Raw genomic sequence first — 15863 nt, 5'->3', positions numbered from 1 at the left:
ACACTGTGGCGCCCTGTCCTTGCTGGAAGACTGGTCCTCAGCTCAGGGACTCGCAGGCCGCTGGCCACACAGAACCATTGAATGGCTTCACTGGTGTCCCTGGGGTTTGCATCTGCCCTCCCCTCTCCACCCTAGAAACTGACCCTTCACCCAGCGGGATCCCCGACAGCTCGTCTCTCTTCCCGGGCCATGACTCAAGGGCCCCTGAGCTCCAGAGACCTTGAGCGGCGTGCTGGCTGTCCTGAAGGAGCACAGCCCCTGCACGTGGCTTACCACGAGGTAGAGGAGTACATCCACCCTTGACGAAGGTTCTGGCCTCCTCGGTGAGCCTGGCCACGCCCTGATGCCGCACACACCGCCCTGCCCGTGCCGGAGCCTGAGCGTGAGATGCTGCGGCCGAGGCCTCCAGACGGGCGGTTCTCCTGTCGGTCCTGCCCTCCGTGCACAACGCTCTGCCTCTGCCCCTTCTCTGCACAGCCTTGCCAGTGTGATCTTGGAATGGCCCTCCACCCACATGCTGTTTACTGGAGAGCCGACTGTTGGCATGGAAGCACCCGGGCCCTTTTCCTTCTGGTTCCGACCACCAGGCCCCACCCAGACCACCTGGGGCCTTTTCCAGAAATGGTTGCATTTCCCCTCTACTTCCAGAGCTGCCCATGACCTGGCGGCTTGGAGGGCCTGTCTCTTTCCCACAGCCAGACCAACCTCGGCTTCCAGGGCTGGCGTGGATCCCACTTCTGTGAAGCTTGCTTTCTCTTCCGAAAAGCTTCTCCCACAGTGATTTCACCAAGACGTTGGCAGTTCCAGTTCCGGCGCTGACACCTGTGCTTTGTGACAAATGTTTGTTTCAATCCTGTTCACGAGCCACGTTTGCCAGAACCCCAAGCTGGCTCGTACTTAACGTGTGTGCATACGTGTATATGACGTTTATGTGAATCTATATGTACTATGTGTAACATCACAGCTTCTGTAAAAACCAGGAACCTCTGGCTCTCTTGACTTGGTTGCACTTCTGCCCCGTGTGTTTATGAAAACACAGGTGGCCCATCTCTGGGATGGGGTATCTCAGGGACAAGGTGTCCTGTGTTCTCTTTATTTGCGAAGTGGTCTTGGTGGTGGGTGTCCTGATAGCTGACTAGTGGAATACAGTTAGTGCTGTGTTTGTTATTTCGGTCATTGTTGGGGATGGGGTGTAAACCTGCCCCTTTGAAACGTGTGAATAAACACCTTATGGCGCCAGCTCTTTGGAGGGTGTCCCTCTGTGCTTCAGGGGGTGAGAGGCGGCAGCAGCCCCCTCGCCGGACTCAGGAGAGGCCCAGACTTGCCAAGACCCCTCAAGTGACTTGTATCGCCATTGTAGTGGTTTTCTGGTCCAGGCTGTCTAGACCCTCGAATCCTCACCATGATCCGGTGAGGAGGTCATAAGTATTGTCCCCATTTTATAGATGAGGCTCCAAGGGCACCAGGAATGCTTGTCCAAGCTCTACAGCCAGGCTGGGGATTCCAGGCCCACATTCTCTGGGCAGTGTGTTTCTTGAAGTCAGGGCTTGTCCGGGCCATTTCTGTGTGCCCAGTCCTGCCGGGCCCATAGCAGCTGCTCACGGGTGTTTGTTGAATGACTGAATGATCGGCCCTGATATTCAGCTGGTCCACACCGGTCCAGCACACCAGCCTGTCTGTTCCGGTTGCATAATCCTGCAGCCCCCGTGGTTAAACGTTTTGGGCATCATTCCTGCCTGTGACTTCGATGAGTCATGTCACCCTGTGAGCCTCAGTTTGCTCATTCTCAAAACTGCGACTAAGACTGCCGTGCTATAGTGAACCATTAAGTTCAAGAACTTCAGACGCCCCAGAGTCCTGTGCACGTATCAGGTCAGAGGGGATGACAGATTTATGCCGAGGGGGGCCTGCAGCTCAGAGGCCCAGGTCAGGAACTCCAAAGCTGGCTGGGGCCTGTGGCCTTGGTGACAGTTACTAAACCAGGGCTTGTCAGGGCTTCCACCCAGCAGAGAGAGAACAGAGGCTGTTTTCCCAAACTGGCCCCGCCCCTGCATGGCCCAGTTCATGTGTGGCTGGGAGATAGGGGAAGAGTGTTATTTAATCCCACACATGCTTTGGGGCAGGTGTCAGCACCATTTTACAGATGAGGAAACTGATGCTTCAAGCAGCAATGTCACTTGCCCACGATCCCCTGGCTGGAAAGTGGCCCAGAGTCACCCCAGGGGAAGTGAACCTCACCTTGTCCTTTTGCCTGAAATCCAGTCCATCCTACCCCACTTGGAGTCAAGGCGGGGGAAGGTTCAAAGAAACAGGAAAGAGCCCAGAGCAGATTTATTTATCCTTAGATAAATTTTGTACAGAGTATGTTAGAGTCAGGAGTTCTCAGCTTTCACCCAAGAGTCAGAAGTTATTGCAGTTGTGCCCAGTGGCTCTAATGGTGGAAGGGAAACTTCGAGAAAGCTGCCCGTGTTCAGAGAGAGGAAAATTGTTTAAAGTCAGGGGTCCGCCCTGCGGGGGCCACACTGGGGCAGGGGTCAAGAACAGGAGGAAAGGAGCGTAGGGGCAACAGGGTGGCTTGGGCTTGGGCAGGTTGGGGGCGGCCTCCCTACCGGAAGCAGCGCCCGGGCCATCTGGCCAAGACCTGCAAAGGGGACAACAGAGCCAGGACCACAGGGTGCCTCGGGGCCCTGGCTGGTGGGGCCAGCCGGCGCCTCAGCCCCGCCGCAGCCCCTGCAGCTCGTGGGCCACCTTCTCCAGCTCCGCCTCAATGGCCGACAGGCTCTCCAGCTCCTGGTCCTAGGAGAGAATGTGAAGAGTCCCACGGGGACTGGCCCAGGGAGCCTGTGCCAGCAGCATGGGGCATGCAGACAGACTGGTTGTGCCCGGGTTAGCTGTGTGGCCTTGGACAGGTGGCTTTGCCTTTCTGGGTCTCAAGGGCCTCATCTGTTCCATGGGGACAGTGATGCCACCCTGCGGGGCTGCTCTGAGGGGCACTGGGCACAGAAATGTGCCTTGGGGGGGCGCAGGCCCACTGCCTCCTGAATGGCTCTGGGCAGGCGCGTGGAAAACGAAGCCTCCGGTGCCCCGACCCCAAGGCCTAGACTGTGACGATGGCTTCCTGGGTGAGGCCGTGCCTGGGTTTCCTGTCTGCCACGGGCCTTCCTACCTGAGGAGTCAGCAGTCTGTGGCCCAGGTTTCAGGACGTGAGACCTGCCTAGGGCTGGGCTTGCATCCTCAGTCCCAGTCACTGGGTGCCCAAGCTCCAGCTGCCAGGGTGGTCCAGGGCAGCAGGGGACCCTCTGGGACTGACACCCAGAGAGCATGCCCTCAGACTCTGAGCAGGGGTCAGGGAAGGCCACGCCCCAGCTTTGACCTGAGAGGGGTGGTCTTCCTGGGGTCCCTGCCTGATGCCAAGCAGAGGGCACCCACCTGGGGCCCAGTCAGAATAGATGGATGATGGTTGCCATGGAAACAGGGACCCCAGAGGCCCCCATCTTGGAGTAGCCCCCGGGCAGGAGTTCTGTAACTCTGGGGCTGTTTCTAAGATCTTTGGGCTGAGTGGATGGGGCCCTGCTCCGTCCTGTCCACAGGACTCAGGGGTCCCCGTTTCTCCGCCCTGCAGTCCAAGGCTCTCTCTGCCTGTGGAGAAGGGAAGCTGGAGGGTGCCCCAAGGCACCTGGCTCTGTCCAGCTTCTGTGGGTGGGGAAGGCAACGATCAAAGGTGCCCAGCCTTGGGGAGGGGGGGGGGCAGGCTGCTGCTTCCTGGAGCCCCGTCCCCTCAGTCCTTGGAGACATAGGCAGGTGACCTCTCTTAGCGCCAGCTCCCAAGAAGGAGGCTTCTTCCTCTCAGGCTGCTGGGACCCTGGTCCCAGGCCCAGGGAATGGCTCGGGGACCCAAGGAAGGGACCACATCCTCTTCTGGGTGGGCAGAGAAGAGCACTGGGGCCAGAGCCTTAAACATGTCCCACCCCCATAAGGCCCCGATTCCCACCTGGGCACTGAGGCCTGAAGACCCCCTCAAGGCCTCCTCCAGCCCCAAGGTGGTGTCGCCAGCCTGCCCCAAAGTCCCATCCCATCCCCTCCTATGGGACCATGTCCCTGCACCCCACTAAGCTTCCCAAGCAGCCCTGGGCATGGCCAGGTTTTCAGAGCTCGCGTGCATTCTGGTCATGATAATGAGGTGAGCAGAAAAGACTTCTTGCCCCCTTTTCACAAATGGGGCAACCGATGAGGCTCAGAGAAGGGGAGTGATTGGCCCAAGGTCACCCAGCTAGGAGGCAGGACCCAGGTCTTCTGGCACAGGTCCGTGCCTTCCCCACCCATCACCACCAGGCCCTGAGGTCCAGCTGGCCCTGCCCCTGCTGCCTTCGCCATCGGGGTGGGAGGCAGGGCCTGAACCTGGGAGGAGGGTGTGGTTGGGCTGCACGGGGGCCAGGAGAGGACATGGCTGGAGCAACAGTAGGGCCTTCCCAGGATGCCTCCAGTGTCCCCTCCTGCCGTGCCCTCCCAGCTCTCAAGGCCAATGCTGCCCTGAGCCTGGATCCTCCAGGCAGCAAGTGGCCCTCCCCAGGCCAGTCCCTGCCAGGTCTTTTTAGTTTCCAAGCTCTCTCCATCCAAAGCTCCAAGCTCCACCAGTCAGTCACTCCCTTGTCCTGCTCCCAAGCCTGCAGAGGCTCCCTATTGCCTTCAGGACAAAGTCCCTGCCCAGCACCTCTGGGAACAGGCTTGACTCACCAGCTCTCCAGCTTCTGTCTCCTGTCCGCCAGCTTTCCTGGGTGCCCCCCTCCATGAGCTGGGGTTCACTTGTCCCCCTGACACACCCTTTCCCTTGTCCCTTCCCAGCTTCCCAAGAGCCCCCTGTCTGAGTGCCCCTCCAGTCCCAGACTCCAAGGGGGACAGTGTCCCCTTAGTGGTGCAGGGGCCACATGTCTGGTTGCAGCTGACCCCCAGCTGGGCCCATACTCCCGGGGCCTGGCCCAGGGCCGGCTCCCCCCACCCATACCAACCTCTGGTCTGCGGTTGGCGCTGCCCTCCTCCTCTTTCTTCTCCTCCGGGTAGCCACGCACCGGTAGGGGCAGGCCCGCCTCGACGCTGTCCTCCCGGGAGGATGGCCTCCAGCCTCGTGGCAGCTGCAGCCCAGGACCGCTGAAGTCGTAGCCCCGGGCCCGGAAGGAGAGCTTCATGGCCCGGTCAGGGTCCTCCTCCGCCGCCTCCCCCTGCGGCCGCCTCTCGGCGGTCAGCTCCTTGTCCAGCTGGTCCGTCGCGCTCCGTCGCTTGGCATCCTCCCACTCCTTGGAGAGCCGCCCCTCCCCCTCCTGCTCCGGCTGCGCGCTCTTCCCGCCCCGGAAGAGGCCTTGCGGGGCCCCTGCCGTCGCCTCCTCCTGCAGGCAATGGTCCCGCTCCCCCTTCCCCTTGGGGGACGGCGCCTCCTCAGCCCCAGTCTTCCCGGCTCCATCCACAGCCAGAGCCTCGGACCAACCTGGAGCAGGCGGTGGACAAGAGCAGGGGAATGAGGGAGGCACCGCCACTTTCCCCGGTCCCTGCCACTCCCCGGGGCCTCTTTGTGGCCACGGTTGGGACCACAGACCCCGTAGGCGGGGTCCAGCTCAGCCCCTCACAACGGATTCCATTGGGAGGGAAAAGCCATCTTGACACCGTGCTTTTCAAGACCCACTAAAGCTCTGAGGGGTGGGTTGGCCAGAGTCTGCCTCTTCCTTCGGCCCTCTCACCCCAGAAGCCCTGACCCGGGGGTCACCCACCTGCGGAGGGAGGGAAGACCCTGAGCAGGGCCTCACGAGGAGCCAGGGGCTTTCCTAAACCCTGGGTGAAGCTAACAGTGTCCCCAGACCAGCCTGTTGCCACCTGTCATGCTGTCCCTCTGTTCCCAAAGCCCACCCACCCACGCTGCAAAGTCCCTCTCCCCTCCGGGGGTGGGGTGGGGGTGCTGGGGAGGGGCTATGTGGAACAGTGGGAGATGCAGGGTTTTGGAGTCAGACGAGCCTGGGTTGGAATCTCAGCTTTTACACAAATTAGCTGTGTGACCATGGGCAAATTACTTAACCTCTCTGAGCCTTGGTTTCCCATCAGGCAAATGGAGATAATACCTACCTTTCAGGGTTGTTGTGAAGGTGGAATGAGATTGTGGGTGAGGCCCCCCTCCGTCCCATCCCCCTCTCCCCGACACATTTGTTGGTGTCATACATACTCTCACCCCTCTGCATCTCCTTGTAGCCGAGGCTCGGGTGGGGGTTAAGTGCTGCGGTGGGGGCGCTTTCTTCCTCCGGGACAGCCTCCTCTCCAGCCTCGGCCTCCTCTTCTCTCTTTGCCTGCTGCCCTTGCTCGGCACTCAGGCCCTTCTCTCTGCCCACTGGACCCTGGGAGGGGCCCTCACTGTCCTCCTCGGCCTGTGGGCCTGGGTGTTTCTGGCTGGAGAGGCTGGCTAGGGGGTGGGTATTGGAGGAGGCCTCGTCCTCCCCTGGGGCCTGGTTGTCCTCCTCAGCCTTGGACCCCTGCCCAAGCTCCGGGGCGGCCTGAGGCCTGGGTCCATCCGCATCTTCACCATTCCTCTCCACCTCTTTAGAATCTCCTCTTTTTTCCATAGCATCCTTGGAGGACATCTCTTCTGTCCCCTCTACAGAAACAACAGAGCAAAGTCAGGCCCTGAGGACCAGGCTGCATGTGGGATCTCCCCAGAGACCAATTTCATATCTTAGCCACTGTATCTCTTGGCTTCCAGTAAGCCCAGCCCAAGACACCCATGAGAGAATTAGGGTTGCCCTCTCCATGTCTAGGTTTGACCTGAGCGCAACTGCATTATGTTTCTTTCTCTGTAATTCTACCTCTCGAAGCAAGATGTGATTTTTTTTTTCTAAAAAGACCTTGAAAATGACCCCAGAAGATAGAGCCTTGAATTTAAAATTAAGACAGCAGTTGAATTGCTGTGTTATCTTGGGCAAGTTCCTTAACCTCTCTGTGTAAGAGGCACCATTACTGCAACTTCATTCTCCCCTCTGTGCAGGTATTCTCTCGAGCATCCTGTGAAAGTGCTCAATTCCTCAATGTTTGTCAGGTTTCATTAAAAGGTATTTTCTTGTAGCTGCTTTGAAGACAGCCTTCTAACTAGTAAAAATCCCTCGCACTGCTAGAATGATCACTGTGGAACAAGACACTACCAAGTACATTCCATCATTTGACTCCAGGACTCCAGGTGGAAAAGCTCCCATCCCCATTTGACAGAAACTCAAACCGATTCTCAGAAAGGTAAGGTGGCCTGTCTGTGCTCACAGTCAGCAGTGCTGAGCCTCGAACCCGAGCTTCCAAATGCCAAGTACCGGGTGCTCTTTGCACTGACATGTGGCTGCCACCCCCATTCATGCTACACTATTCCCCTCCTACAGCCCATGGCGGACATCTAGAGTCAACCAGACACTCATTTCCATGGAGCCAAAATGTGGGAGTCCCTGCTGTGCCCCAAGCAGCCACTAGGGTGACAGCCCTGGCCAATGCAAGGGCACCTCGGCCACACCAGCAGGCTTCCCCTCTCAGCCCCGACAGAAGACCACTGAGATCCCCGCTCTTAGGAACTGGCCCTATTCACTCACCTTCCACATGCAAAGAGCAGGGCTGCAGGGGCAAGTGTGTGGCTGTTTCTAGGCAGAAAGGTGAGTAACAGAGCATCCCCTTGACCTAAGCCATGATCCGTGACCCCTAAAAGCTCTCTGGTTTCAAGAAAGATGATCCAGGTTCATTTAGTGTTTCAAACCTACCCCTCTGGGATCCTGCTGCCACTTGGCTATGCTAAGGCACCACTAATTCCCAGGAGGGCAGGCGCTGGGGGTGGGGACCCTGTTGCGGTGGCCACTGGGAAGAGTCGAAGCTGCCCATCCACCAGGCCAGAGACTTCCTGCCCGAGAGTGTCAGTCCCTGAAGTGGGCAGATGGGACCAATCAAGGGCTTTGGAGTGAGATAGACCCAGAGTCACATCTCCAATTATGCCTTGGGAAGGTACTTCAACCTCCCTGGGACTCAGTTTCCCCATTTGTAAAGAGAAGGAAATATGAGCTACCTTACAGGGCCTAAAGAGGGCTGCTGACTCCCAGGAACCCTCGATCTATCATAAGTACTGTTATTTTCATCCTCCCTCCCCTGGTCCCTGGCCAGACTGGTCGGCACTGACCCTTCAGCTCGGCCTGGTCATTCTGCTTCTCAAGAACCTCTGAGAGTTCATCCTCGTAGCTGCTGTGTTTCTTCTGCTGATGTGCCCTCTCCTTGGCCCCTGTATGAAAAACGGAGAAAAATGTCCCATTTGGTCTGAGCTCCACATGTTTGTCTGTGAGAGGGAAGGCCTCTGTTTCCTCATCTGTAAAGTGGGCACACCATGTTCTGGGCTTGCCCAGTGAGAGACTGAGGGGGTAGGAGCTGGTGGGGGGTGGTAAGGGCTGGCCCCCCCCTCCTGGCCCCATCACCTCTCCAGACTCCATTTCTCACCTAAAATAAGAACAAGCCCTGCCTGCTGGCTCATGGAACAATAAAGGCGCAGATGGAGCAGATGGTCCCAGGGGCAGAAGTAGAGAGCGGAGGGCGCTCAGGACCTGGCTGGTAGCTAGGGGACCCTGCAGCAAGAGGTGATAGTGACTGCTTGTCCCCTCATGGGGGCTCTTGATTCAGGCAACCCCTGTTCCCCCGGACCCCGTAAGCCCAGGCTGAGCTCTTGTCTGCATCCGAGCCCAGGGTCAGCACCAGAGACCCTCCTCCCTGCATCAGCCCCTGCATCAAGCTATGCTGTCTGCTCTGTCTCCACCCATCCCTGGTTCTTGATGGTGGCCCGGGCCAGGCCAACTCTGCAGCTGGTGGTGATTTTTTCCCATGATGAGAATTTCTGGGGTGGCCAGAGCAGGCTGACATGGGGGCTGTGGGCCGGGGGTACGTCCAGATCTGGCCCCCGGCCGACTGGGGTCCACACTTCTTGGTTAATTCCTTGCTCTGTGACCTTGGGTGACTTGGGCGATCCAAGACCTGGTTGGTCATCTATAAAACAGGGTTGCTGCATGGTAAATGCTAGGATAGAGATGTGCAGAAGACATGAGAGTACAGAAGAGGGAGTGGGTGGATGAGTGGATGTATGGATAGATGGATGGATGGATGGACAGACGGACATATAGACCTATCCCATACTCTTTTTTTTTTTTTGCAGTATGCAGGCCTCTCACTGTTGTGGCCCCTCCTGTTGCGGAGCACAGGCTCTGGACGCGCAGGCTCAGTGGCCATGGCTCACAGGCCCAGCCGCTCCGTGGCATGTGGGATCTTCCTGGACTGGGGCACGAACCCGTGTCCCCTGCATCAGCAGGCAGACTCTCAACCACTGCGCCACCAGGGAAGCCCTATCCCATACTCTTTTAATAGAAAATAATAATGTACCTGTATACTGGACACTGTTTATATTAGACACACACACACATATGTGTGTGTATGTGTGTAAACAGATGTTTCAGGACACATTCCCTATAGTAGTCTCCATTGACATTATATTTAATTATTTAAATGCAGTAAGTCAGTCACTCAATACTTAATTTAAAAATTATCATACTGCACTCCTAGCAACGATATGCAGTGGATGTTGTCTTCCAGGAGGACGAGCGAGTGAGAGAAAGAATGGCGTGCTAACTTGGGGAGGGTCTCAGGGAGCCCTCCTGCTGTGGTTATTTTCACTTGCCACCTCCCCAGATCCCTCTCCATCCTCACACATGGCCCAGTCTGCCCCAGAAGCCTCAGAGTGGGGGCCTTCCCTAAGCCCCAGCAGCCTTCATGCCCTCCACCCTAACCCCATCCAAGACACAAGCCCAGCCTTAAAGATGGGCCCTCACTTTCTTTGGAGGGAGACGCAAGATTCATCCTTGAGGGCCATTCTCAGGGAGAGGCACAAGGGTACCTATGGCCCTGCCCCAAATAAAAGCCACTTCCCACAGGGAGTCAGCCTGGGGCAGATGCAGGGCCAGAACCCATTGTTTCCAATTTGCCAGGGAGGCCTCTGTGCCTCACATGAACCCAAGATGGAGCCTGGGGCTGGGCAGAGCAGCTAACTCTGTGGGATGACATCAGCCTAACCCTCCTTCCCAGCATCCTATCCAGGCTCTGCTTGAACATCCTCAGTGACAAGGAGCTCACTACCTCACAAAATCACTCCATTCCCAAGAGCATCAGTAGATTTTCTTAACCTCTTGGAGAAAGCCATGTCTCGCTCTGAAAGCACACTGAAAGTCTGGTCTGTGTTTGGGGGCAAGCAAGACCCTGCTTCTCCCATCTCCCCCTTGAGCAGAAGCTCACGAGGGCAAAGGGGCCCCTCCTCTCTCCTGGAGACCAATTTTCTTTTCTGTTAACAGAGAAAAGGGATCCTCTCTGCAACCTAGTCTTGAAAGTGTCCCCTCTAGTGTCCCCTCTAAAGTGGCTGAACTCCAGAGACCGTGGGGTATTAGAAGAGCTGCATCTGGTCTTGGGATGTCCTTAACTTACTATGTGACCTTGGACCAGTCACTCAACCTCTCTGGGCCTTGATCTCTTTAATTACATAAATTATAGACCGGACCAGGTGGCACAGAGGACCCCACCTTGCCACCCTATAACTGAAAGGCAATAACTGGGTATCAGAAACAAGACCTTGCTCAACCTTCCACCGTGATTTTCTGACTCTCGGTTACCGGAATTTACTCAGATTCGCGTGCAGCGGTTGGAAAATACCTTGGAGAGCGAGGTCTTGGAGCTCTTTCAGCAAATTCTGATGTCGCAGGATTGAGAGGATCCGTTCATCTGCAATGAAAAAGAGTCGTTACGGGTGGTTTCCAGAGAACAGCCCAGAAAGAGATTGCCATCAATATTTTCAGCTGAGCACAAGGAATTTATTCTGGAAACTCAAAACCTGGGTGGTAGCAGCAAGATTGGGTCTTGAGATAACACTTCTGAAATGACCTCCCTTCCAAGGTATCTCTCCATCTGCTATTGTATCAGAAAGGTCAGCCACAGTCCCTGCACCCAGACCTTCGCCAAGAGATGGCAGCCCCTGAGGTGATGCAGGGGTGTCTCTAAGCACAACATGTTCTCTCATCTCCATGCCTTTGCCCGTGTTGTCCACGCCACCCGGGGTGCTCTTTCTTCATTTTTCTACTTACTGATTTTCAACTTTTATCTTAAAGCCCAACCCCAACGCTAATGTTGGATCTATCCAGCATTGACTGCCTGCTTGGAAAGCTTTGTCCTTCTCATGCCCACCCACCCACAGTGTTCTTTTATTCATCGTACATCTAGAGGGTATCTACCGGGTGCCAGGGGTTGTTCTCGGCACTGGGGATATAGCACACAAAGCCTTGTCCACAGGGACCTCACATTCTGGCGGCTTGCTGTTCCAGCCCTGGTTTCATTCTGCCCAGGATTCTGGTTAATTGTGTTCATATCTGTCCCTTCTGCTAGTCTGTAAGCTCTGGGCTCACAGGGGCTGTAAGCCCTTCATCGCTCTATTCCACCCTGCACAGGCCTGGCTGAGGCACGCACTTGGTCAGTGACTACTGAATTCCATCCGAAACCACACACCCATGTCCTTGCCCCCCAGCCCAGCAGGCAGCAGCCCCTCACCCCAAGCCTGGCCCATACCTCCTCGGAGTGTCTCGAAACACTCCTGGCTGACAGGCATGGGGCTGGGCTTGGAGAGCGTGTCAGAAATGACCTCCACGATGCACTTCATCACCTGGGAAGAGATTGGGGCAGGTTGGGGCTGCTTTGGGCATGGGGCTCAGTTCCCTGAAGTTCCAGGGTCAATTTCTATGGAGGACATAAGGACATTCTCTTGTGTCTTTAGGAGTCCATGGACACCTAGCTCAGGGGCACAGCTCTGCTTTCTTAGCTACATAGTAACAGCAATAGTAATAATTAAAAACAAAACCAAAAAACCTTACACAGTGCTTACCAAGTGCCAGGCACCCCAATCACCAGGCCGGCAGGAGCCCCTCTAAGGTGAGGGTGGGTAACCTGTACCCTCTCATCCCAAGGGTTTCTCTGAAGATGGGGAAGCTGCTCCTGGGCATTAGAGGTGTGTCTTGCAAAAAGTACTTTAGACTTGCAGATGCCCAAAAGGTCAGCTATCTCCAGGAGGCCTTTCTGGACCACCCAGTGGAGAACAAAGACCTTTCCTGGCTCTACCCTGTCTGGAAACAAGACTTGGAAAACTCTCTCTAGATATCCATGGTGTTGTCACATGCAGGGAGTGACAGCCTCACAGTCTGACTCCATAGTCACCCACCAGGTGAATCCCCTGGCTGGATGTGGGCACACATCCATCTGCTACATCTGGGTGTCCATCCCAGGCCGACAGCAGCCATGTCTCTGAAAGTCTTGTCTAGTGCCCAGCAAGGTGCTATGGGTAATCAGGCAGCCAATAAGTGAATGATATCTGAAGATGGTGCCAACTGTAGTGTGATATCCTAGCTGTGTGATCTTGCGCAAGCGACTTGACCTCTCTGAGCCTCAATTTCCTCATCTGTAAAATGGGAGTGAGAAGACCTTCCCAACTCCCCTCCCAGGGTGATGAGGCACAGATGGGAAAATACTCTATAAAGTGCCACACACACCCAGGGAGGGAATCACGACTCCCAACCTGCTTCAGCTGCCTGGAGTTGGGCAGAGGAGCAGGAGGTGTCAGACACGCAACAGGCAACACTGGTGGGGAGTGGGGGGGTGGAAGGCTGTGTCTACGGGATGCCAAGGCAGCCCATCCAAAGATCCAGGATGGCAAACCGGCAAACAGGCTCTACGGTAGCCATGGCATCCTAGGTTAAAACATGCAGGTCTTCACCAGTTGCTCCGGTGTCTCTGACCCCAGGCTGCTGAATACAAAGTGTGTCCCATAAGGGACCTGGCAGGGAGGAGCTTATAGCCTGCACCCTGTATCTCCCTGCAACCAAAAGTCTTGCACTGGGGAAATCAGGTAACCACCAGTCCATGAGGACAGATTCTGGGAGAGAGGAATTGGTTATGGGTCCCAAGAGTGATGGGGAGGTCATGGAAGGAAGCTCTAGGAATAAAAATGCTTATTTACCGAGGACCAGCTATGTGCCAGGTACTTCACATGATTCCAATTCCTTACAACTCCCCTCAAAGGAAATATTATTATAGACAGGAAAAGGGGAAGCTCAGAAAAGTTAAGGAATCTTCCCAACATCACACAGCTACAATGAGTGGTATAGGTTTAAATTGAGGTCTGTCTGTAACTAATGAATAGGAAATGAGCAAACTGAGGTTGAAATCTCTTTGATGTTTTCGGTTTCAACTACAGCCTCTCTGGAATAGAAGAAAACAGCTCCTGAAAAGGCAGGGAGTAGAAATTTCTCTGACTCCCAAGTGGAGGTATCTGTGAACATCAGAGACTGGAAAAACAGCCCCAACTCAGACATGAATGAATTTTGAGTATACACCCAACACAGAGTGTCTTTTGCTGGCCACAGAAGCCCCCATCAGTGTCTTCTAAGGCCCTTTCCTGGGTGACCTCCACCAGCAGCCCCAACTGGCTGGGACCCTGGGTGCAGGAGCCATGATCAAGAGTGTTCTCACTGTGGCCCTTTGGGAGAGCCAGCCAGGGCTTTAGTGACTGGGGGACGGGGCGGGTGTGTTGCTGGCAGGGCTCCGGGGAAGAGCAAAGTGGGAGGCCGGAGCCAGGCAGACGACTGTTCCCGCAGGTCGGTGGACAACCACAGCCTCAGAGAAGTCACCCCCGCCAGCCCGTGGCGGGCCTGTGAGATTCGGAGTGTTCAAGACAGGGGGCCTGGCACCTGGGCCCCGCGGGTAAGACACAGGCCCCATCGGGCTGCACACCCAACTCAGAGGAGGCGGGGGAAGGCCCCACAGGAGGAGAACAGGGAAATCTAGCAGACTTTGATGTCTTCTTTCGGCGAAGCCGTCCCCAGGCTCAGCAGCCGCAGTGCTGGCTCTTGGCTTTATGCTCCTGGCTCCCATGCCAGGGCATCCCCGCACCCTTTCTTACCTCAGTGTCCCCTTTATTTATAGGGCTGTTCACAGGGAGGGCAATGACTAGGAAGAAAAAGAGAGAGCTGGGGTCACTCCTCTGCTCCGAGGGGAGAACACGGTCCTTCCAGACTGGTTCCATCAGGCGCGCTCCCTCTTAAGACCACCTCCACCCAAATGAGATGCTGAACTGATTTTATTTCCCTTCCCCAGCTGCTGCCCCACCCCCCCACCCCGGAGGTGGCTCCCAGAGGCTGCACTGAGAGCCCTAACCCTTCCCCTTGGGAAAGCTCCTGCTCTGGACGGGGTGTGTGAGCTGAAAGCAAGAGCTGTGCAAACAGGCCAATGGCTGAGTGGGATCGGGCTGGGGGAGGATGAGGGAGAGGCAGAGAGACCCCAGAGGTGACAGAAAAGAGGGTGAGGGGAGCGGAAGAGATGGAAGAGGAGGACTGTGACGGGGGATGGGAGAGGTAGAAGTCAAGGGTAGACAGACGGGGGCAGAGGGAGGATGCAGGGGGAGGCAGGCGAGTGGGGAGCCCGCAGCGTTCCTCCCACCTACCCCGATGACCTTGGTCGGCCACGACGCAGAGCCGGCGCCGGCCCTGAAGCAGCCCAGACACGGGGTGGGGACGTCAGGGGACCCTGCCCCGCGGGGTCGGGAGTCCGAGTCAAAGAGTCAGGCCTGCGGGATCAGCTCCCGGGCCCCTTTGCGGGGTCGGGTGGGAGGCGAGGCGCTGTCCGTGGCGCTGAAAACTCGCCGCGCCGGAGGGAAGGCATGGAGGAGCGCGCGGCGCTGCGCGGTGCCCGGACCTCAGGGCAGGCAAGGCAGGAGCAGGCAGGGGCGCCCGGGACCCTCTCCCCCAAGGCTCCGCGCTCGCTCACCTTGCCCGGCGCAGAGTAGAAGCGCTAGGACCGCTGCGGAGCGCATGGCGAACCCGAGGCGCCGAGCAGCTGGCGGTCTGGGGCCGGGCGCGGCGCGCACTGGGGCGAGGGGTGGCTGGACTGGTCGCTCCGGGCGGCCTCGGCGACACAGGCGCGGGGATGGGGGTCGCAAGGTCTCTGTGTGCGTCCGCCTGTCGATTCGCCCACCGCCTTTCCCGTCTGGGCTCGGGCACTGCAGCAGTGGCACCCTCGCGCCCCACTTATATACACCCCGGACCCCGGAAATGACGTCACAGGACCCGCCCCTACCCTCCGGGGGTCTGGCCGCAGTTCGCAACACCCCCAGCCTCACGGCTGTTGCCGATGGCCACCGCCTCACACAGCTCTTGGGTGAGGCAGCGAGGCGGATATCTGGCTTCCAGGAGGCGGCACGGGGGACTCAGCGGATCGTCCACCCCTCGACAGCTCCACCGACTTGCTGTGTGTCCGTGGGCAAGTCACCTCCAGTCTCTGGACCTCGTGGGCCGCCGAAGTGCGCTGACGTCCTGCCAATTCTAGCGCACCACTCCTTGCTCCTGAGGGCCCCCTCCTGAGGGGGTCTTGCTTCCTCGATCCCACTGGCTGGAGGCATGCTCACCATTCAGGGCTCCCTCAAATATCTAGGAGGCCGTCTAGAGGTCCCCGACCCCTTGTCGGAATCAGGCCTCTCTCTCTGGCAACCCAGTTTTGTGCTTTCACGATTTCTAATATGCATTTATTTATTTGAATAACATTTAGTCTTCATTGCTTTCACAGTCCTGAGCAGGGCACCTGACAGAGTAAATGCCCTTAACTGATAACTGTTGAATGTACTGATTGAAAGTTCAACCCACAGATGAGTGAATCCTGGGCCTTGGCCATTGTTGGACAGCGCTCATGGGGCGTGGGGAGGGAGGGGTAGGGGACAGTTCTTGATATCAAGCCGAAATAGAGGTCTT

General features: G+C 57.0%; 1 protein-coding gene across 2 annotated transcripts; it reads right to left on the bottom strand.

Moving 5' to 3' along the window:
- Positions 1-2294: 2294 nt before the first annotated feature.
- CHGA (chromogranin A) lies at positions 2295-15169 on the bottom strand. 2 transcript variants are annotated; one of them, XM_030883513.2, is made up of 8 exons: positions 14887-15169; positions 14024-14070; positions 11641-11734; positions 10735-10803; positions 8177-8275; positions 6212-6631; positions 5007-5479; positions 2295-2796 (listed from the first exon to the last, which is right to left on the bottom strand). In XM_030883513.2, exons 1-8 carry the CDS (start codon positions 14930-14932, stop codon positions 2713-2715), a joined length of 1332 nt encoding a protein of 443 aa, XP_030739373.1. In that variant the 5' UTR covers positions 14933-15169; the 3' UTR covers positions 2295-2712. The 2 variants fall into 2 exon arrangements, with proteins under 2 accessions (XP_030739373.1, XP_030739372.1); XM_030883512.3 differs by having other exon boundaries at positions 6206-6631; positions 14887-15166.
- Between the last annotated feature and the right edge of the window lie 694 nt (positions 15170-15863).

Source organism: Globicephala melas, chromosome 2 (assembly GCF_963455315.2).
Source record: "Globicephala melas chromosome 2, mGloMel1.2, whole genome shotgun sequence".
NCBI classification, from domain to species: Eukaryota; Metazoa; Chordata; class Mammalia; order Artiodactyla; family Delphinidae; genus Globicephala; species Globicephala melas.
Note: the sequence above shows the minus strand (reverse complement) of the source record. Positions and strands in the feature narration are given on the sequence as shown.

Bases quoted from the DNA above. Each gene is read 5' to 3' on its own strand.
- CHGA (XM_030883512.3), bottom strand. From the start codon at position 14,932: ATGCGCTCCGCAGCGGTCCTAGCGCTTCTACTCTGCGCCGGGCAAG. The intron at 14,071-14,886 runs GTGAGCGAGCGC...TTTTCTTCCTAG, and splicing joins TCTACTCTGCGCCGGGCAAG to TCATTGCCCTCCCTGTGAAC. The intron at 10,804-11,640 runs GTATGGGCCAGG...TTTTCATTGCAG, and splicing joins TTTCGAGACACTCCGAGGAG to ATGAACGGATCCTCTCAATC.